General features: G+C 37.1%; 1 protein-coding gene across 1 annotated transcript in view; it reads right to left on the reverse strand.

Moving 5' to 3' along the window:
• Window positions 1-24,087, reverse strand: part of LOC120225452 (partitioning defective 3 homolog B-like) — a 314,844-nt gene that overhangs the window by 76,492 nt on the left and 214,265 nt on the right. Inside the window, exon 14 of the mRNA XM_039223648.1 lies at window positions 19,931-20,046. Within this exon, the coding sequence (XP_039079579.1) occupies window positions 19,931-20,046 (116 nt within the window). The remainder of the gene's footprint in view (window positions 1-19,930; window positions 20,047-24,087) is intronic.

The following is a 24,087-nucleotide window of genomic DNA, read 5'->3' on the forward strand; positions in this document are numbered from 1 at the left end:
GATTTAAAGAGGAACAATGTAATCCAAAGTGAACTCTTAGGATCATTTCTTATTTTTACCTATGTTTTCCACAGCTAATGTGTTCTCCAACTTAAGAAAAAAATATTTTCTTTTCACTCACATAGGCTTCTTTAAGTACTTTTCTTATATACCAGCACTGTATCTTCACAATGAAACTTCTAAACCATGCTTAGAAAAGTACATGGTGCGGGCACCTGGGTGGCACAGTCGGTTGACTTCAGCTCCGGTCATGATCTCACAGTTTGTGGGTTCAATCCCCACGTCGGGCTCTGTGCTAACAGCACAGAGCCTGGAGCCTGTTTCAGATTCTCCTCTGCCCCTCCTTCTGCCCCTCCCATGCTCATGCTCTTTCTCTCAATAAAAAATAAAACCGTTTCAAAAAAAAAGTACATGGTAATGATATATTGAACACCTATTTGAGAGTATCACCTTCTTTCACAGATATTCCGAATCCATTAATGATGAAGCATGTTATCAGGTTTTCCAGGGGGGCAGATGATTCCACTGAGCTGACTTTAGAAATGCTTGCTCTTAATGACCTTGTGACCTAATTTTCAATATAACAACATCTCTAAAACATGTCTTGGTCATGACTAAGTACTGTAAGTACTTTTTATAAAGGAATATGATTTATATATTCAAGGAGTTAGTTACTTTAGCCCATTTAAGAGTTAACTTATACATCTATCAATATCAAGTAGTCATGTTTGGACACTGTACAAATCAGATTACATGAATATAGGGCTTTTGAAAGTTCCTCATTTGTCTCAGCAGACTAGGTTACAGTAGATTGCACTTGTATTGATAAATTCTTTGATTAAACCTTAATATAAAAATTGCTTTGTGGATAAAAATGTGCATAAATTACGAAGCTGTCATGGAGTAGTCTGTACTACATATTTAAACTATGTCGAATATTTTCCATTTATGTTGAGTTGTGTTCTTTGATTCAGGGTTTTTTAGTATCACTTTGGGATATTTGCCATGACGACTAATACTGTGTGACCCAAGGTGAGCAAAATCCCTGAATGTTCAGCTTCCACAATATTTGTCACAACTCACATGCAATCAAATTGCTGTATGGTAATGTAATTCAATTTCATGTTGCTGCAGGTAAAAGCAAGCAGTTCAAGCATGTTTTGAATATAATTCCCATGGCACTAGATTTATGCACATACTATACTTCTTCCTCTGCAAACAGATGTATGGAAAATGAAATTGGGATTAATAAATAAGCACCCAGATTTGTTACAAAAATATTTATCTTCAACTTTTTCTAATTCTATTAAAAAATGACAAAAGTTTTTATAACTTAGAGTTCGATAATATAAGTAAAATATATACACTTTTTTGAGATAAAAAAACAACAAAAGGAAGATAAAAAGGAACACAAAGGGAAAAGAATGTCAGTGATAGAAGACTAAAAAGGGCTGCAAAAAATCTGATCTAATTAACCCTCTCTGGCAGTGAAAGTGAAATCACATGATCTAAATCAATTATGTCAAGTGATTGACTAATTTATTCATAGATTCTTCCAATTAGGAAATAAAGCACATAGTCCTTTTCTTCAAGTTTTAAGTAACTACTTTCACTCTTTTCTATGTAATGAAATTAAAGCCCTTGGCCTTCAATATTTCCTGAGTTTGACTCTTTCCTTAAATCTGTTCATTTTTATGAACCTTCTCTAAACACTTTCAAATGTGCAAAACTAGTTTAAGTACCAAGTGAGTGTGAGTGTAGGGTGCTGCTATAGCGTAGGCACCCTCCTAAAACCTCCTAAATCTTTACCCCCATTCTGTTTTGCTACCCAAACCATTTGTTTACCCTCTTGTCCACTTATCCTTTAATTATTTGTTTATACTTTTATTCATCTGTTCAAAATTTTGATGTGAAAAAGTGGGATGACCCTACTTAGTTAAGTTCAGCCAAATTCATCATTGAGATCAATGCATTTCTGAGATTGCACCCAGACTGTTCTGACGCTGTTCTTCTAAACCAACCAACTTGGATTTGCTCAGCACCTGCATGTTCTAAGCAGTGAGACAGTGCTAAAGAAGTATAAGGTATCTCCTTGAAGTGGCTTGGAGTTTGGTTAGAGTGGGAAAAAAATTCTCAGTATATACCCAAAAGTGTGTACAATTCTGTGCTAAAAATAGTGATACCAGTGATAATTGCTTTAGAATTCAGAGAAAGAGCTGGAAGATGCAAGACTTGAGTAGGTCCTGAATGAAAGACAGAACTTCAATAGGAGAGAAGAATGAGTCCTCCATGTTTTAGAGTTAAGACTGAGAAATTAATAAGCTTCCAATGAAACAGAAAGGCATCAAAGTTAAATGTACCTGAGTTCAAATCCTGGCTCTACCACTTAGTACCCATGATACCTCACACAAGTCAATCTCTTTAAGTCCCATATATATCATCTGTAAAATGGCAATAGAATGACCGTGCAAAAACCCATGCCTGGCATACAGCAAATGCTCAAAAAATATTAGCTACTGCTACTATTCCAGTTTCTACTGATGCTTCCTCTCTTTTTCCTATTCTAGATGATAGTCATCATCACTGACTTGAATATTGGGGCTGAGGAGTTTAATCTTTTTGCTATTTGCAAAGGAAAGTCAGTGGTTTCTAGCCACTGACCATTCAGTAAAATAGCAGAGGTTATTTATTAGGCACATGCTGTTCTTTCTGAGGCATATACTGCATGCAGTCAGGCACGCTCTGCCATCAGAAGTTCCTTCTGGCTACAATACAGCCTGTTCTTTCATGCTGCTCTGAGTCAATTCCTAGTTATTTAGTGGCTGTGGACACTTCTCCATCCTGGAGGTTCCCTCTCACGTGCATCCGCTTGTCAGCATTGCTCCATGTGGCCCACTTGGTTGGTGACCCTTCCCTCACCCTACTCTGGCTGGTGCAGGCCACCTGTACACCTCACAGACATAACTTCTCTTTGCCAAGGACACTCCCCAAAGTACCAGTCCTATGAGATGGCGTATACTCAAGGTTTCTGTGCTCAAATGAGTTTGGGAAATGTTGATAATATTATATCTTGAAGACTCATGGAAACTCTTTAAACATTTTTTTAATGTTTTTTATTTATTTCTGAGAGAGAGAGACAGTGTGAGCAGGGGAGGGTCAGACAGAGAGGGAGACACAGAATTTGAAGCAGGCTCCAGGCTCTGAGCTAGCTGTCAGCACAAAGCCCGACGTGGGGCTCAAACCCAAGAACCGTGAGATCAAGACCTGAGCCGAAGTTGGACGCTCAACCTACTGAGTCACCCAGGAGCCCCTCATGGAAACTCTTAATATCTGACAATATACATAAAAGATATTAAAGATTGTGAGCAATCTTGTATTTAAGAAGCCTGTTTAACTCAGCATTTTCCGAACTTACTTCACCATATTTTACTCTATCATTCAAGTCACTACTAAGCCATATCATCTATTTTCAGTTGCAGTTCATGTTCATCTACTTTTACATGAACAAACATATTCTTCATTCTTTGATGAGGCTTCATTACTAGCTTATAGGTTGAGGACTTGGCCATTTGTGATTTTCTGTTCATCTGAGTATAGAGAAAACACTGAAATGGTTTACCTGGCAACTACTGACTTAATAAGTCTGGAAATAGGAAATCTCTGATGCAACCTAATTTGCATTCAATTTGGATGCTACAATAATTTTTTTCCAAATTAAAAAAAAAAAGTGGCTGTTTTCCAATTCCTTGGTATATACCCTTTACCTTTAAGTAATTTCAGCTGGAACCTTTGTAGACTCTTACGGTTTTTTTCCAGACAGTCCTCAAGAGCTTGGGGATTATGTCGGTTACTTTCTGGATCAGCAGAGGGCATATCATTTATTCCCAGCTCGCTTGAAACCATCACTCGTGATTAGTCAATTTCCAATTTGATCTCTGTTTTAATTTTGACTCTAATTTTAAGACTTTCATTGAATAGACTTCCTAGTAACCTTTTCCTATGAACACTAGAAACCAAGTGGGTATTGAAATATTAGCATTTCTATTCTTGTTTCCTTTCTCCTCCATTTGTAGAAGTATGCTCGTTATACTGAATATTCTTAGCCAGGGTCTTTCTTTTTTTTAATATCTAAACATTGGTACCTCTTAATTCTCTTCACCTATTTTACTCATCCTCCCACCAACCTCCTTTCTGGCAATTGCCAGATCATTTCTGTATTGATGAGTCTGGTTTTTTTTTTTTACATTCTCCATATAAGTAAAATCATATGGTATTTTCCTTTCTTTGTCTGACTTATTTCACTTAGCATAGTACCGTCTAGGTTCATCCATGTTGTTGCAAATGGCAATATCTCATTCTTTTTTTTTTTTTTTGGATGGGTAACTTTATGTATATATACCACATCTTCTTAATCCTTTGGTCTATCGATAGGTACTTAGGGTAATTCCATATTATGGCTATTGTAAATAATGCTGCAATAAACACAGGGGTGCATATAGGTTTTAAAATTTGTATTTTCATTTTATATGGGTAAATACCCAGTAGTGGAATTACTGGATTATATCATAGTTCTATTTTTAATTTTGTTCAGGAATTTCCATACTGTTTTCCAAAGTGGTAGCACCAATTTACATTCCTGCTAACAGTGCATGAAGGTTCCTTTTTCGCCATACCCTTGCTAACACTTGTTATTTCTTGTCTTTTAGACAGTAGCCATTCTGACTTGTGTGAGGTGATAACTCATTGTAGTTTCAATTTGCATTTATTTTCCTGATGATTAGTGATGCTGAACACCTTTTCATGTATATGTTGGCCATCTGAGTCTTCTCTGGGAAGAAAAAGTCTATTTAGGTCCCCTGCCCATTTTTTAATTGTTTTTTTGTTTTGTTTTGTTTTGTTTTGTGTGTGGGGGGTTTTTGGGAGTTTTTGGCATTGCATTATATAACTTCATTATATATTTTGGATATTAACCTCTTATTGGCTATGCTATTTGCAAATACCATCTCCCATTCAGTAGATCGCCTTTTTGTTTTACTGATGGTTCCTTTGCTGTGAAAAAACCTTTTTATTTTGCTGAGAGTAGCAATAGTTTACTTTTTGTTTTCCTGGCCTGAGGAGACATACCATAAATATGTCACTAAGACTGATGTCCAAAGGATTAGTGCTTATGTTTTCCTTTAGGAGTTTCATAGTTTCAGGTCTTACATTTAGGTACATTTGTGTATGGTGTAAATGGTCTAGTTTTCTGAACACATTTATTGAAAAGACTGTCCTTTCCTTATTGTATATCCTTTCCTCTTTTGTCATAAATTGACCATGTAAGCTTGGGCTTATTCACTGTGTGTGTGTGTGTGTGTGTGTGTGTGTGTGTGCCACTAACATACTGTTGTGATTACTACAGCTTTGTAGTACATCTTTAAATTTGGGATTGTGACACCCCCAGTTTTGTTCTTCTTTCTCAAGATTGCTTTGGCTACTTGGAAACTTCCACACAAACTTTAGGATTATTTGTTCTAGTTCTGTGAAAAATGCACTTGGAATTCTGATAAGGATTGCACTGAATCTGTAGATTGCTTTGGGTAGTATGGACATTTTAACAATATGAATTCTTCTAATCCAGGAGCCTGGAATGTGCTTCCATTTGAGCCATCCTCAATTTCTTTCAATGTATTATAGATTTCAGAGTATAGGTCTTTCACCTCCTTAGTTAAATTTATTTCTAGGTATTTTATTTCCTTTCCAGTATCTTTATTCATTTGTTTTATTATTACCATATACATCCCTAATCTCCCAAACTTTGTTCATGAGACTATTCTACTAGAGGTAACCTAGAAATAAAATATTGTGTCATCACAGATACGTCTCAACTATTTAGAATACTATCTGGCACAAAGAAAGCACTCTCTAAATATTTATTTAATGAAGGAAGGAGGAAAGGAAGGAAGGAAGCAATAGAAGCATAAATTTTACAAGAGACTGAAATTATTTTTTCAAGTGTTTAACAAATTTTCAGTCTTATAAAGAAAAGAGTGTTTCTGGTGATGCCCGCCTTTGTACTAATGTATTCTAAATCAGCCATTATCACTGTATGTAAAGTGTCCACACACACACACACACACACACTGACTTACCCTGGATTAAGCAGTTTTTATCATAAGTAAGTCTAAGCTCTGGCTTTGCCTCTGATTCATGTTTAGGTAGACATTTTTCTAACCATTTAATGAAATTCACAAACATATTAATTAATATGTACTTTGGAGTGGATAACATATTTAGCTTTAGGAAATTAAAAGCAAAGTATCTATTTTCCCCTATGAGCAAGAGTTAAGATTTGACCTTTAATAGAGAATAATGTTTTACTTTCAAAAAGTGATATTTAATTTAGAAATTTTCAGCCTTACAGAGGAAATGCTCAGATGATTTGCAATAGAATATACACAAAAATATATGAAAAATGTGTAGCCACAGAAGCAATTTTAAATGTAAAATAAAAAAGCCTACAAAACTGGTGAAAATGGAATGAAATGACTCCCAGAGTCTTCCATATACCTACTGATAAAAACAAAAGTGCTTTTCTGGAGGGCAAGTGGTCATTTACATCAAGAGCCTTAAATATTTATACACTATTTGGCCAACAAATTATACTTATAAAAACATATAATGAAAAAATAATTATGATTGTTTACAAATTTAATGCACTTGGAGGTTCGATTCATTGACATTTCTAAGAGCAAAGAATTGGAAATGACTCTTCAGGCCAAATGTTGTAACATTAAGCAGATAAATCAGGCTATATTTATTCAAGAGCAAACTTTACAATTAAAAAATGCTGTAGAAGCAAAGACATAGAGAACAATATCCAAGGTAGGTTGTTCTGAAAGGACACACATTTAAAAGCACATGCTCAGTACAATGAACTTTTGGGGAAAATTAGAATATAAAAATATGAATATGTATATATGAGAAAAAATACACAAGACTAAAAATGCTTTGCTTTTTAAAGAATTGCAACTGATGACATGATACTCTACATGGAAAACTCGACAGACTCCACCAGAAGTCTACTATAACTGATCCTTGAATTCAGTAAAGTCGCAGGCTACAAAATCAACGTACAGAAATTCGTTGCATTTTTATACACCAGTAGTGAAGCAACAGAAAGAGAAATCAAGAAACTGATCCCATTCACAACTGCACCCAAACCCATAAAATACCTAGGAATAATCTTAACCAAAGAGATAAAGATCTGTATGCTGAAACTATAGAAAACTTATGAAGGAAACTGAAGAAGACACAGAGAGATGGAAAAACATTACATGCTCATGGATCAGAAGAATAAATAGTTAAAATGTCAGTGCTACCTAAAGCAGTCTACACATTCGATGGGATCCCAATCAAAATTGCACCAGCATTCTTCTGAAAGCTAGAACAAACGATACTAAAATTTGTATGCAACCACAAAAGACCCCAAATAGCCAAAGTAATAAGGAGGAGAAAGAAAACCAAAAATGGGAGGCATCACTCCCATACTTAAGCCTCTACTACAAAACTGTAATCATAAAGACAGTATGGTACTGGCATAAAAATAGACACATAGACCAATGGAATAGAATAGAGAACCCAGAATTAGACCCACAAGTGTATGGCCAATTAATCTTTGACAAAGCAGGAAAGAGTAATGAATGGAAAAATGACAGCCTCTTTAACAGATGGTGCTGGGAGAACTGGACAGCAACATGCAGAAGAATGAAACTAGACCACTTTCTTACACCATACGTGAAAATAAACTCAAAATGGATGAAGGACTTGAATGTGAGACAGGAAACCATCAAAACCCTAGAGGAGAAAGCAGGAAACAACCTCCTTGATCTCAGCCACAGCAATTTCTTGCTCAACACATCTCCAAAGGCAAGGGAATCAAGAGCAAAAATATACTATTGGGAGCTCATCAAGATAAAAAGCTTCTGCACGGCAAAGAAAACAATCCATAAAACTAATAGGCAACTGATAGAACGGGAAAAGACAGTTGCAAATAACATATCGGATAAAGGGCTAGTATCCAAAATCTATAAGGAATTCACCAAACTCCACACCCGAAAAACAAATAATCCAGTGAAGAAATGGGCAGAAGACATGAACAGACACTTCTCCAAAGAGGACATCCAGATAGACATCCAGATGGCCAACAGACAATGAAACGATGCTCAGCATCCCTCCTCATCAGGGAAATACAAATCAAAACCACACTGAGATACCACCTCACACCAGTCAGAGTGGCTAAAATGAACAAATCAGGAGACTCTAGATAGTGGCAAGGATGTGGAGAAACGGGAACCTTCCTACACTGTTGGTGGGAATGTAAAATGTCACAGCCCCTCTGGAAAACAGTGTGGAGGTTCCTCAAAAAATTAACAATAGAACTCTTGTATGACCCAGCAATAGCACTGCTAAGAATTTACCCAAGGGATACAGGAGTGCTGATGCATAGGGGCACATGTACCCCAATGTTCACAGCAGCACTCTCAACAATAGCCAAAACATGGAAAGAGCCTAAGTGTCCATCCATGGACGGACGAATGGATCAAGAAGATGTGGTTTATCTATACAATGGAATACTACATGGCAATGAGAAAGAATGGAATCTGGCCATGTGTAGCAACATGGATGGACCTTGAGGGTGTTATGCTGAGCAAAATAAGTCAGGCAGAGAAGGACAGATACCATATGTTTTTATTCATATGTGGAACAAGAGAAACTTAACAGAGGACCATCGGGGAGGGTTAGGGGGAAAACAGTTAAGGAGAGGACAGAGGCAAACCATAAGAGACTCTTAAATACTAAGAACAAACTGAGGGTTGATGGGGTGGGGGGAGAGGGGAAAATGGGTGACAGGCACGGAGAAGGGCACTTGTTGGGATGAGCACTGGGTATTATATGGAAACCAGCTTGACAATAAACTATATAAAAATGAAACAGTCAAAAAATAAAAAAAAAATAGAACTGCAACTACTGTATCTAAAAACTAGATAGTTGTACCTGCCTACAGTCATTTTAATCTCCACAAAAACTATTGCCGATAGTAAATATTTAGCACTCAAAATATCATTCATAAGAGATAATTATGACACTGCCAAACTTCATCTAACATATACTTATATATTTAAAAAATTTAGTTAATTTATTTTGAGAGAGAGAGGGAGCACAAGCAGAGGAAGGGCAGAGAGATGGAGAGACAAAATCCCAAGTAGAGCCCGATGTGGGGCTGAACTCATGAACTGTGAGATCATGACCTGAGCCGAGAGCAAGTTATCGGATGCTTAACCAACTGAGCCACCCAGGTGCTCCATATATGTATATATTTTATACAACATGCTATTATACTGTGTTTAATTGTATATTAATATATATTATTTTTAGCTAATGAAACTCTCACTTCAAAACAACTAAAATGGATTTGGTTCATCTTGGTAAGGAAAATTTAAATGTTTTGTTCCATTCTTTGGACTGTGTTCTTAGCATATTTTTATGAAGATGTTCTTACATCAGTATAAAAGTTCCATAAAAAGGAATACAGAATTTCATTTAAATATGAACAATGGTTTATAAAATGAAGACAAGTGAGAATAAAAGGTTCGTATTTGGCTTTGTTTAAAATGCTTGTATGTATCTGAGATACAGAGTCTCAACTGAGACACAAAATAAAGAAGAAAGCACTTCATGTACTAATGCAAATTTTAAGAGGGGCCCCAAAAATTTCGGTTCTAAAGGATAAGGCAGTTTCTCCATTGATCAAGACTTCCCATCAGAGCACAAATAAAGCTCTAACTAGACAGAGGCTAATTTAATAAAGATCTGCATGGGTTTATTATTGATGTAATATCATTAGTTAAGGTTCAGTTATAAACATTTCCAAACTCTATGAAGTTTCTTTGTATCTCTTGTGGGAAATGAGACCTTTAAGTTCCTCTTCCAGACACTAAATTTTTAAATTATCTACATATTCCTCCAAGCAATGCCCTAGGTTAAGAAGATAGAAGTGTTGTGTAAAACCACATGACAACATCTGAAACCATTTGTGTCCCTGTGATTGAATTAAAGGTCTACATATGAAATCCGCAGCTAACCTTTTCTCCAGATTTTCACAATATTTACTTGAAGAGAATTTCCTTACATCAACAGTTGCAGTCAATCACCAATTACAAGCAAAATGTGTAGGGGATGTACAGGCTCACTTGTAATACTACCACTACCACTACCCTTTCCATGGCTGCTGCTGTTACTAAGTAGCACTGACTCCCTTATGTACTAGGCTTCAGGTTAGGTATTTTTTATATCAAGAAGGACACTCCTTGCTTTGAAGATGATTTTTTTTCTGGATGGAGGCACACAAGAGAGTTGTGTCTCTAAGTCACTCAACAATGGCAAATGAGAGCATCTGTGTTTAAAGGATTTGGGTGCACTTATTTATTGTACAGTATATGAGCATGGTGGCCTGGAATGTGCGATGCACAACTTTCAGACAAGTCTAAAACATTTCAGGTACAGGCATACGTCTGAGGTGTTACTGCCCAGTTCCAGACCATCATAATAAAGTGAATATCACAATAAAGCAAGTTAAATGAATGTTTTAGTTTCCCAGTGCGGATAAAAGTTATGTTTACACTATAGTCTACTGAGTGTGCAAGAGCAGTATGTCTAAAAAAACAACGTACGTACCTTAATTTATAAAACACTTCATTTCTAAAAAACGATAACCGTCACTTGAACTTTCAGTAAGTCATAATCACTGATCACAGATCACAACAAAGATAATAAAGAAAAACCTTGAAATATTGCAAGAATTACCAACGTGTGACATAGAGACACGAAGTGAGCAAATGCTGTTGAAAAAATGGTGCCAACAGACTTGCTCTACACAAGGCCGCCATAGACCTTCAATTCATAAGAAACACTGTATCTGCAAACCACGGGAAAACAAAGTGCACTGAAATGAGATATGCCTGTGGCATAAAAGTAGTCTCTACACGGAAGGCATCATTTTCCAATTAAAATAATAAAAACGAAGTTGATTTATTCTTAAAAATACATATACTGAAATTATATTTTTTAGGAATTCTAATAAGAAAGGACATATATAGACTTATAGAAGGAGAAGCATGTTCTTTGCAGAGAGAGGAATTTTTATCCCTCTGTTTCCAACCCAAATGGTTATTCTAATTAATTTTAAATGGAATCTGCATTATTCTGCTGTATCCAATATGATGATCTGGTTATATTACAGATAGAGAGAAGTGATCTATATCTCTATGATTCATTTAATATTAACACTAGTCTTTGAAGGATTTTCACTCTTAACTGCAGCAGTTATCTAAAATTTAATTATACGTTAAGTTTTACTTGACCCAAATGTTGGTTTTATTGATCTTTTTAATGTTTTTATTTTATTTTGAGAGACAGAGAGAGAGACAGAGACAGAGAGACAGAGTGTGAGCAGGGGAGGGGCAGAGAAAGAGGGAGACACAGAATCTGAAGCAGGCTCCAGGTTTTCTTGATGTTTTGAAAGAGGCCCGCTTTGGATGGCAGCACTATAAACTGTCTGTCAAGTCAGTTATTGCAAGTTTTCCTTATTTGTTCTTCTTTTCTTACCAGAGACATCTCCTAGAATTCAGCCTGATTTTTGATACCTAATTTCTGTAAATTCATTTAATGTGTTTTCATCTAGCCACCCACTTCACTTATAACCTGTGTGGTTAACTATATAAACATATTAAGATGCACTAAAAAATAAAAAGAACTTATATACTTTACCAAAAACTGAAGAATAAACTATGGCCCCTTTCCCACAAGGCTGATGAATTTTATATTTATGTTTCTATTTATTTTCTTGCATACAAAATATACTGCAAACCAGAGTTCAGCTTTCTATCATTATTACTTTCATAGATGTCAAAGTCTGTAAGTGTGGTACATAGTCTGGTGTGGCTATCATCACCTGATGTATTTGTGGTGCAGATTCAACTTGAAGCAGATTTGAGCTTTTCTTGTTTAGTTTTTTAGTGTTTGTTTATTTCTGAGAGAGCAGTAGCAGCGGAGGGGCAGAGAGAGAGGGAGACACAGAATCTGAAGCAGGCTCCAGGCTCTGAGCTGTCAACACAGAGCCCGACATGGGGCTCAAAGCCACAAACCGTGAGATCATGTCCTGAGCCAAAGTCTGATGCTCAAATGACTGAGCCACCCAGGCGCCCCGCAGATTTGAATTTTTCAATAGTAGCTGTGAAAATACCAGGGGAGGCCTCTCATACACTTCCTAAGGCATCATTCTTCCAGGCAAGATAGCTTTCTTTCTTTCAACTACTTCTGTTGTTTTGTTTTGAATCAGACATGATTTCTAGGCTTGTCATCAGTATCTGGATGCCTTCTACCCTGTTTTTGTCTCTGTTTAAATACAGCAGCCCAACTCAAATGTAGTGCTCTAGATGTGTTAGGATGAGACCAGGGTCCAGGGAAACTGTTGTCTTCCCTGATCTGCCAACACAGAACTACCTTTGGGGTTGGCCATCCCAGGCAAGCAGCTAAAAACCAGGGCCTCCTCAGTAACTATTATTACACAAGGCCTCCTAAAACCCTACACTTGTACAAATGATTTCTTTAACCTGACTTTAGGACATTACCTCTATGTTTCACCACTGTATCCAAGAAAAGGCTTACCTGTCCCCAGTCTTCATCACTATCTGAATTTGGCTTCAGAGAAATCACCTCTATCTGAAATTGTGTGTGTGTGTGTGTGTGTGTGTGTGTGTGTGTGTGTGTGTGTGTTGGGTACAAGGCTATTGTCTTTTTACCCTACCAGAATGAAAACACAACAGGAGAGAAGCTTTTGTCTTATTCACCCAGGATATTGCCTGGGATATTATGAAGGGCCGACAAATACCTGTTAGATGGATGCGTCAGTCTTTGTTAAATTCTACCTTCTTCAATTCTGCAGAAATCACGTAAACACAAATATTGTCAATCTAACATATCACCCAATTCTCTGAGGCAGCACCTATTGAAAATTTGATAAGAATGCCTTTAATACCTTCACCCAAGTTATACAGGTCCACTCTTCATCAAATTCTGTTTAGGATATAATGAGAAGCACCAAGTACAGAGTCCTCTATGTTACTGAATTCCTTTCAGAATGACAATAAGCCTTAATTAGCACATTTTGGGAAAGGGCATTCGAATGCTCCTACCTACTTTCCTGTATAATTTGGCCTAGAAGTCCCGATCAAAAATTGAAATGCCATTAGAAAGATCAAAGTAAATGATAACATTTCCCTGAATTATCAGTCTAGAAATGCAATCAAAAAGGAAAGGAGACCTCGGTTGTTTTAGAGAGCCCCTCTCACGGAGGCTGCTGTGACCACCACTTCTCTTTTCCTCTTTTCATTTCACAAACATGGCACTTCTTTGAGGATCGGCGTTGAGATCCGCAGTTTTACCAGTTGCTCCTGGTATGCATCATCTTTGTGAAAGCTGGTAATTTACTTTCTGTTCTCCAGTGAGAGGCCTACTCTTCGTAATTTCTAATGATCAGGGACAGTCGTTTTATGAGCACAATCCTCTTAGCGTGCAGAAATATAAACTGCCTACTTCCATTCGCTGGCAGCCATGCTTTTCCAGTTTGAACATCACTCTCTTGTGTGCATGAAGATAAAATTAACACAGGAACCGGGTGGCTATGCGTTCCACCTGACAGCTGTTAGGTGCTCTAAACAATGGGCCCCTCACACACTTTCTTTCTCGTGCTCTAAAAATAGCCTGGCTGTCTAACTCTTACAGGTTTTGCAAGCTTCGAGCAGCTGTTCAGCTCTTCCTGCATTTATTCTTGTAGATGACTGTTACGCTCTCTTGCGTTCCTTTGTCTTTTTAACCATTTGCTTTTCTCCTCCTCCCCGCTCCACAGCCAAGGTTATCAGTAAGTTCTCGAAGCAGCCCCACTAGTATCTTCAGATGCTTCTCTCTTTTCTTCCTCTTGGAGATAAGTTATCATCATAATGTCAGAATTTCCTCTTGGGAATCTTTCCTTAACTCTTGGGTTTTCCTTTCCTGTTAGACTTTCTATCTAGATACACGCAGCAGACACCACTTCTCTCATTTTCTGCTGAAGCCTCTGTGTTTATTTTATTTCCTGGCACACAATAGGCACTCAATAAACATTTGTTTAAATGAATGATAAACATTTTCTGCAATGCCTTAATTTTGACTTCTGAGATTTAAGGCATACGCTTGACTATATCCTTGTCCTCTTTCTGGTCTTTAAGAGAGAGTTAACAGGCCCCCTCTTTTAGTGTTACCATGAATCCTTCCTTACCAACCAAGTTTCTGTTTTTGATTTTTTTAAATGAGTCACTTATAACTTAACCAGCAGTATATGATTCGGCTTTCATGGTCTTCAAGGGTATTGATTGTTGATGGACAATGAAGATGGGTGGATATGCATATACATTCACGGTAAGATCTATATTAACATATTACATGGAATACATAATATATATTGGCTGATAAGCCCTCATCACAATATCTGAACATAGTTTTATAAACATTTTCTGTATTTAGAATTCAGGACTTTTGTCTTATTGCGAAGAATACATATGGAAATAACTTTCTGTACAAAAAAAAAAAAACTTTTTTTTTTTTGTGTGTGTGTGACAGTGGGTTTTGTGTCATGCAGGCCCCGAGGATTTGAGCTGAGGAGGCTTTGGGGAGCTTCGATTCTCCACTCACCTCTGGGCACCTGCAGACACAGGCCAGGCAGCTAGGCTCGTGAGGCAGTGGGGAGCTGAGACTGCCCTGAATCCCTGTGGATGCTTGCACATGCATGCCCAGAAAATCATCTTAAGAAGAAATTATTGGAATAGTGGAGTGGGTTTAATTAACTTTTTCCATGCCCATCTTCGATCCAATGCTAGAGATACCTAACTACTCTGAGAGGTATGTCTGATATGTATGAAAGAGTTATATTCAAAACATGACCTAAATACTTATTTACCCTTGTTGACATTAGAAATCAGCTAATTTACAATTTCCTTTAACTATGGTGGGCGTCTACAAACATTTTCTATCTTAAATTTTAGAACAAGCAAGTAACAGAAAAGTACAAGTGCTGAATTATAGATCTTGGAAGAAAATCAGCCAATTTATATATCATCTTGATTTTAGGGGGAGGTCATTCAAGGCACATGTACTTTTGTAAGAGTCTACGGGACATGGAATGCTAACAATCTTCATTGTCAGGGAACTTCCTGAACTTGTGTCTGACTGTCTCAGGCCTCACTTTTAGCTCATTTCCTCTTATTGAACAGAGGCAGGACAGCTGGCCAGCATCTAGCATCTGCACCGTCCTCAGTCTTCCCTGAGTTACGGATCACACTTCTGAAATGGGAGAAGGCCACTTTGAAACAAAAGTAAAAACTCTCCAAAAATAGAAATCGTGTGGGAAATAACATTTTGAACTGAACTTGGAATGGGCCTAGAGATTAGGTCATGGGATGGGCCAAAATACTGAGGTGCCGTCCCTTGAACAATTCAGATTCATTCTTAGATAGTATTACAGGGTCATACAACACCAGGCTTGGAAATTAAAGATGTTTATGTCTCATCAGAAAGTCTTCGAATGTAACTCTCTGGCATACTGCCAAAAAGGGCAGCTCTTTGGGGGAAAACCCTGCGCCAAAGGCCAAAGAGGCAGCTGTGTTATTCAGCTCCTGAGAGCTTCCGACTCAACACCCACACCAGCTCAATTAGGAGGAAATTAAAGGGATCCAGACTGAACATAGTAATTCGGGTAATTTAAATAAATAGAGGAAAGTCTACAATTAGGAGGAAAAGATTGATTTTCTGGAAAACCCAGAAAACGACACCCTAACCCCTTTGAATAAGCATAGTTCCATCCAATTATTTAAAAATAAATTTCCTTTTATTCATCATTTTAATCATTCTGATCTGACTTAAACATGGCCACATGCATGCCCACGAAAGTATTTCCCAAAATACTGAGGCAGAATAGCCTCAAAAACAATCTGTAATGGCTATATAGGACTTAATGACATGGAGTAGAATTGTAATCAAAGTTTTATACCTACATTTTAGAGCACATATAATGTACTATTCGAGTCTACCTTTTTTAACACAGAGAAAAACTGAAAGTAATTCCGAAAGAACAGAGATTGAATATTGGGGAATCTATTAATATTATTCACTATGTTAATAGAATAAAGAACAAAATATACATGGTCTTTCTGTATAGATCATTAAAAATCACTTAATAAAATAAACATCTACTACGGATTAAACAAAATGAGCAAATAAACTTTTTAAGAAGCTAGGAATATAAGGAAATTTATTTAACTTGATAAAAACATTTCTTCTATCAGGAAGCATCAGAGTAGTCATAATTAATGGGCACATGCATATAGTACGCACATACACAGTGGAAGCATTCTTGTTTAATTTTTTAGTTCATTTTGATAAGCTGATCTAAATAAAGTTCACGTGGGAGAATATATATGAGGAGCCAAACTGATTTTATCAAAGAAGAAAAATCAGAGGACCTTTTTCCTAGTAAATTATCAAAATACAATGAAATTGCGTAACACAGACAAGGTGACACTGGCAAGGAATAGTCAAATGTGTCAATAGAACATGTCTAGAAACTGACCCATGCATGTAAGGAAACTTAGTATTTAATGTTATTGCATTCTGAATTAATGGGGAAAGGATGGAATAGTCAATAAATGTTATTGATAATTTGCCCATTATCACGAATAAACATTTTTCCGCCTCATTCACTGTGGATAATAAATTACAGACTGGTAAACATTAAAAAAATCCTTTAGGGCACCTGGGTGACTCAGTCAGTTAAGTGTGTCCAGCTCTTGATTTTGGCTCAGTTCATGATCTCATACTTCATGAGTTTGAGCCCTGCGTCAGGCTCTGTGCTGACAGTGTGGAGCCTGCTTGGGATTCTCTCTCTCCCTATCTCTCTACCCCTCCCCTACTCACTCTATCTCTTTCTCTCAAACTAAATAAACAAAAATAAAATGATTTAAAGGAAATAGAAGAAAATAATATGGCAAGTATAAAGCCTAAAAGTCATCAAGATGGAAATTTTTTACTATGAGACTAAAATCTTTTTTATAGTAAAGGATATAACAATCAAACTAAGAAGACAAATAATGGATGCAAGAAATTATCTGCCATATACATAACAACATTCTAAATATAAAAAAATAAGAAACTGAAACATTTTTGGCAAAGGATAGAAACAGGTAAATCATAGAATGAAAGACAAAAGGACCCTCCAAAAAAGACACCCCAAAAAATTCCCCTTTCTCTCAATCCCAAATTCAGTCAAAAAGGGAAAAGTAAATTGTCAACCCAGATGCACTGATAAGACACTATACAACTATCATAAAGAAATGTAATATGTGATATACATACACGGACAGTACAGCAAATAGAGTGCTATGTATACAGAGCAAAATATTTTTAAATCATGTTTGTATCTGGGGGTAAGGTGGCTTTTTTCTCACAAGAGTTGTCTATTTTTAGAAACGTAAGTGAAATCAAGTAAATGGAACTCAGCTTTAAAGTAACTTGAACATAATACGCAAGTTAAAATACTAGGTTAGGCTCAACGGCAAGAATGAAATAAAAACAAAGAAGGTACTAATGGGGACTGTCAGCCTTCAAAGATTCCTGCAGATTCTGTCAAGGAGAACTATCCAACATAAACTACAGGATAAATAAAAGGTTTTCTCTTTTTAATTTTGTACCATATGAAACTGCTATTTTTCCAGGTCCAAAATAGCCAAATAACATTAATTTGAGATTCAGCCTTAAAACTTTGGATTGAGTGTTTGATTATTTATTTTTTACTTTGAAGATTGGATCTTGATCCTGCGAGCCTATAAGCATAGCCACCAACTTTTTTAGTAAATTTATTAATCCCTTACATTGACCCAGTGCTATTTATAGAAAACTAAACAATATTCTTTTCACCTAATCAAACAGGAAAGACACTTCCAAATGTTTACCATTCCGATATCATCTGAGTTTATTCACTAAGAAAACCAACACATCTACTGAGCTCATTCAATTGTTCTGGGGAGAGGGGTCCAGAATGTCTCTAGAATGTTGACCCTTGGGGCCCTCTGCAAGACTCTAAGCTTTAATTTGGTGTTTCCTGGAAGACACCAAGCTTTGATGGTATATAGAATGTTTCTTTAACCATATTTTACCGCTTCTGCTGTATGGTGCATTTAACGCCAATGCTTTGGCACTTATGTCCTGAATAAAAGAGCTCATGACCTCTGTCCAATTATGTAAATTGAGCAAACCTTACTATTGTCATTTATGGTATTATTACAATACAATGCGAAGAGTGACTGCTGGCTTTACATATTTTCCAAGGGCTATTTCAATTTAAAAAAGAAAACTTCTTACAAAGTTTTCAGTAATAAAAAATATAAACAGAAATAATGTTTCTGGATATGCTTTAGATTTTATTCTTATAGATTTGACAACATTTTTTCTTTCTTAAAATCGGTGTTTTTTTTTTCTTTTGCAGAGATTTTTTTTTTTTTTTTTGGAACTGTATTACTGGTCACTTTTTGTATTAATTAAATGGAGAAAACAGTAATATATTCTTGCCCCAAATTAAAAGAAGTTTTTATCCATTCATTTTCCTCATGAAGAAATTAGAAAGACAGGATAAAAAATGCTTATCAAGCACTTTGTAAAAATCAAGTGTTCCTCAAATTACTAGTAATAACCTTGGTCACTGTCACAGATGACCGAAGGAGTAATCAAAGGTTTACACACAAGAAAATCCCCTTTCCGATCAGTGCTCAGGCTTTCTATGACTCTCTCACTACAGGTGATTAGAGCAAATGTATCCCAGCGATCTAGTTAATGTATAGAAAATAGAATCAATTTCCCTTGTTTCATCCTGACCCCGCTTTTTCTGAACTTATCTAAATAACAGATAAGCACTATTTATCAGATTGTTTGGTGGAGCGCACAGTTTTGACAATTCTATATTCTTATTGCAGTAATGAAATATGTAATACACCTCAAGAAAAAAAAAAAAAAACATTTGCAAAGCACGGCCTGCGAGCACCCAGCAGCAATGATTATTTGCTGAAGACTGATTTTGCACCGGCACCCTTCTCTCATAATCCACTCTCTCTAAAAGCCCACGAGGGCACAGCAATATTCTTGGGTGTCTGAGATGTCGTCTGGAGTCCCACATCCTAGGACCTGGAGAACAGTTTGCAGGGGCCCTCGGTCTGCCCTAGCAGCCAACAGTCACCCAGAAATTCCCTGCAGAGCTCAGAACCTCAATGAGGGAGTTCAGGCATGGACCCAGGGCACCTTGACACCCTCGATCTGGCAAACCCTGGGATTCTTTTTCTCTCCAGTGTTAACAGGATCTGGAGATGGACATTTAAAGACCTAAGCCTTCCCATTGCTGCTACGCCTAGTGATTGCACAGAGATGGGAAATCACACTCTCTTCCCAGACCCTGCAACAGGCATGCGCGTGAGAAATGCAAAGACTCTGGCAGAGGTGAGAGTACACATACAAAGCAGGTGACTTAACTGATGCTTATGGCATTCAGATCATCCAGAAGGAATAATCCTATTGTTCTGACCTACATGAACACTTTATAAAAATATCATTTCTCTCTCTTTTAAAATGGGGGTAATTACAATTAAACGTGTGAGACGAGACAGGACAATGGGATGAGCGCTACCCCCTCCTCCAGGCTTCTGCACACTTTTGCCCCCTAAGGTTGGAGCTGAAATAACAAAAGGAGGAAGTTGGGGAAGACAGATGGGCTGGGGCTGGAGTGCTGACCTGTGTGTCACTCACCCTCACTTACCAAGGTCCATGCTCTTTGAGGCTTTCAGATTCATTGATTCAGGCTGCCTGGCCGGTGTCACAGATCTGAAGTGGGTGTGCTGATCTGGAAAATACACTGTCGAATCCACCCCAGAGCTATGGAAAGAAGCCACATGCCAAATTTAGATTTAGAGCAAAAAGAAATTTCTTTTTCTTTTGGTACAGGAAGCAGTTCTCATTTTGAGCACGGCCCCTCCTCCTTCCCTCTATAGTTCCCAACCATGTATTTCCAACCAATTCTTGAATTTCAGGTTGCTTTCATGAGATGAAGCAACTCTATTTTTATGTATTTTATCACACGCTACAATTTAAATAAAATATTCTCTGGCTAATATCATGTTTTCCTCTTCATTGATTTCTGCTAATTGGGATCCTGCTGTACAATATATAACCTTAAGTGGGAAAGGCGAGCCTGGAATGAGCTGGCACTTCAAAGGAGGTCACTGGATATTAGCAGAGCCCACGAGCAGGTTAAGAGATTTCTGTGGACTAAGGATGCCCTTGCTTTAGAGCCAAGTGAAAGGGTTGTACTCTTTAGAGAAACCATCCTGCTGAATGGTTTGGTGTTCTACTTTATTTAGGTCTATTTCCTAAAACCAATGTTCAATACTGAGCAAATAGTCTGCTCATCGATAAAACAAAAAGGAAACGATAGAAAAGCCGGGTTGACAATTTGACACACGATACATTAAATGCCTATTATAGGCTTCATAGTACTCCTAGTCAATCTCAAATAATTCTATGTATGCTAAATAGTTTATTTATTTTGCTTGAAGTTGGAGGGGATTATATAAGGGAATTACAGACAATGCCTTATTTCTTGGTCTAGAAAAGAAATCATATTTAGACATTTTACAAATTAAATTACAGCTGCCTTCTCCCTTGGTATTATCATATATTTAGAAAGTTAATATGGTGGCTCATTTCAACATAGCTTTACTCTAATTTTAAATACAGTGAAACCCAAATCAATTATGTGATAAATCTGAAAGTACTGAGTGAAGTTGCGGTTTTCAGACAGTTGGGATTTGACACCTTATGTAAAGAATAAAACAACAATAAAAAATGAACTATTACGAATGAGAATCGGAAAATGTACAGGGGACCTCAATTTCTTAACCAAATATACCAAAATAAGTTTAATCTTTTCCTGAAACTCATTAGTTATGCACATTCAATATTGCCTTGCAGGAATATGAAAATTAAAATGCAGCCATAATGATACTGCTGAGTGAATGAATGAGCCTCCATTATTGTAATATACGGGGGTGGCTTAAGGAAGTACCTATGACAGGCCACAGACCACGGAGCTCAAGACCACCGATGCCAGAGCTGGTCTGCTTAGTTTTAGATCCTGGCTCTGCTCCTGACAAGCTGTGGGACCTGGACACATAATGGAACCTCTCTGTGCTTCAATCTCCTTAGGTATCAAATGGGTATAATTACAATCCCTGCCTCATGGGGTTATTCAGACATAAAATAAATTTAGAAAGTAAAAATAAAGCGATTTGTAAAGTAAGGAGAACAGATTGGCACAGAGTAAGTATCACAGAAGCATTTAAGAAACAAATAACTAGGTAAACAAATAGACCACTTTTGCTGCCCAAATGATCGTCAATATTTGCTTTTCGAGTTATCTGTAGCATTTTTCCAGTTTCTTTTTCTGTTTTTGTTAGAGTCTGTTTTTGTTATATCAATACATAGTTTCATGAAAATGTCTCAAGAAATTCAAATCTACTCTGTATAATTATAAAGCTTTGTTTGTTTTTGGCTGCTTCTTTGGTGTCTGGCTATATTTTCAATACCATTGACATATATAAAGTATATCAGATATGGTAGGCAGTGACAACAAAATATACCAGTTGTGGGCAAAAATCCTTGAACCTCCCATGCTGCTGACACTGGCCTGGTGTTTAAGCCCATTTTAAAGAAGAATTCTGAGAGGCTTCTATGAACATGAGCTCACACCGCCCCCCCCCCGCCCCCAGCCTTGATGTTCCGGAAGCACTTGTCTTTAAATGTGTTTATGCGACCTTTATTTGCACTTAGTTTTTCATCCTTTGATGTCTTGTGATGATGTGGTTTTAGTGTCAGAAAGACTCATGGCCTTCATAGAATCTGAGAATTTAAGGGCCAGAAGGCATTAAAGGTCACCTCTTCTAACTCTTGTAGATAAGACACCGAGGCCCAAAGAGGAGGCTGATGTTCCAAGGTCACACAGCTGGCCAGTGCCAAAGCGAGCACCAGAACTGTGTTTCTCAATACTGTCTTTCTCAGAGCCACAAAAGCTTTGGCTAAAATGGTGGCCAACCTGGGGCCCAAGTGCAGCTGAGGCTGACACTGTGGAAATCAAAATGTTCCTTTTTTGTGCAGATTCACTCACCCTCTTATGCTGCTTACATTTTAGGTCAGCTCTTTGTTTCAGTAGAGTGATACATACCATGAAGTACAAGGAAATCAAAGAGTTAACCCAAACAGATGCCCTAGGTTGCAATGAAAGCCATTAGGGAGGTGGTTCAGAACCAACATGAATATTCCTCATTAAAACTTAGGTCACACTGCATTTAAAATGCTCTGCTCAAGGGAGACAATGGGAACCTACCCAGGCAAATAACACACTGGTTAACCTGTTTTACTGTCTTACTTTACTGAACTAGGTATTAATTGACTTATTAAACATAAGAATTCACATTTTTTGAGACTCTTGGGAAACAATTATACCCATCCCCATTTAAAAAAGCAAGGTGGGAATGCCACTCGATGCGGCAACATCAGGTAAGGATCTAACTAAAGTGAATTTTTTGGTACAAATATTTAGATATAATGAAAGCTGATCAAAGAAATAAAGAGCTACTTTCAAAAAATGAATGCAACAAATGGTCACATGTGTATATGTATACACACTACATGTACCTCAATATACCCATTAAATTGATCATAGTGATTCTTACATCTGTTGTCACTGCTTTGAATGGGACCAAGTGTACATTTTGGAACCTTCAATAGAAGGGCCCATTTTGCCATGAAACGAAATAAGAAATAAGGCAAAATAAATCTGATATTTAAGCAAAAGAGTAAGTGTAATATGAGAAATTGCAGGAGTAGAGCCAATGCGAGCATAGAGCGCACATAAATAATGCAGTGTAGTATTGAATTAATTAATGTGAAAATATTTTGGACATGTAAGTGAGACCAGTGAAACCGTTTATAATTTTATGTTACATATTGAAAGTTTTTGGAGGGAAGGGGTAACACAGCGATTAACTATAAAATATGACATCTTTTAATTTTGAAGAAAGGTAGCATGTGCTCATGGCTGAGTGGCTGTGGTGGAGGCTGTGGGAAGCTCCGCAAGATGACAGCAGGCCAAAGACATGTTTTAAATAAAGGCCATGTTTTCAGCATGAACAACCAGGGAATCTATCAAACAGAAATGATACTCAATGTCAAATTATTCTGCCTAATGAATAAATAAAGGTAGCATGAAACATATGCTGGTGTCCTGAATATGGTGACAAATCGGGAATGTAAAAGACATATAAGACCCAGCCATGAATGTTCAAGGAGAACTGTCAGAAATAAAAAGGAAGGGGAAGAAAATATTGAGAGGTATGGGGAAAAAATTCTGAAGTCTCGGGTGTCCATGAATAGGCTTCAACAACTGGCTACTATGAGTGAGAGTAGAGGAAGGAAGGAAGGAAGGAAGGAAGGAAGGAAGGAAGGAAGGAAGGAAGGAAGGAAGGAAGGAAGGAAAACAGAGAGGGAAGGGAGAGACAGAGATGGAGAACCAAGAGAGAATGGAGGGAGAAAAAATATAAACATGTAGGGAATAATCAAATGTTGTCAAAACTGTTAATAAAATTCAATATGATCTGTTATTAATTTGCCTTAAACCCTCCCTGAGATATCACAGCACAAAATATACTTCCTTTACATTTATTTTTTTATTTAGACACACATATTCTACAGTTTTGTCCAATAACTGATGACATAATACTACAAGTTCAGTAAATTTCTGATGTCACTTTGATTCAAGACACAGGCATGAAGTCGGATCACATTTGTGCCTCACTTCTCTGCAATAGTCGCGTTCTGTTTCACAAGACTGGCTGCATCCCGAAAGCACCACTTTTCCCT

Source organism: Hyaena hyaena, unplaced genomic scaffold (assembly GCF_003009895.1).
Source record: "Hyaena hyaena isolate Hyena2069 unplaced genomic scaffold, ASM300989v1 scaffold_1415, whole genome shotgun sequence".
NCBI classification, from domain to species: Eukaryota; Metazoa; Chordata; class Mammalia; order Carnivora; family Hyaenidae; genus Hyaena; species Hyaena hyaena.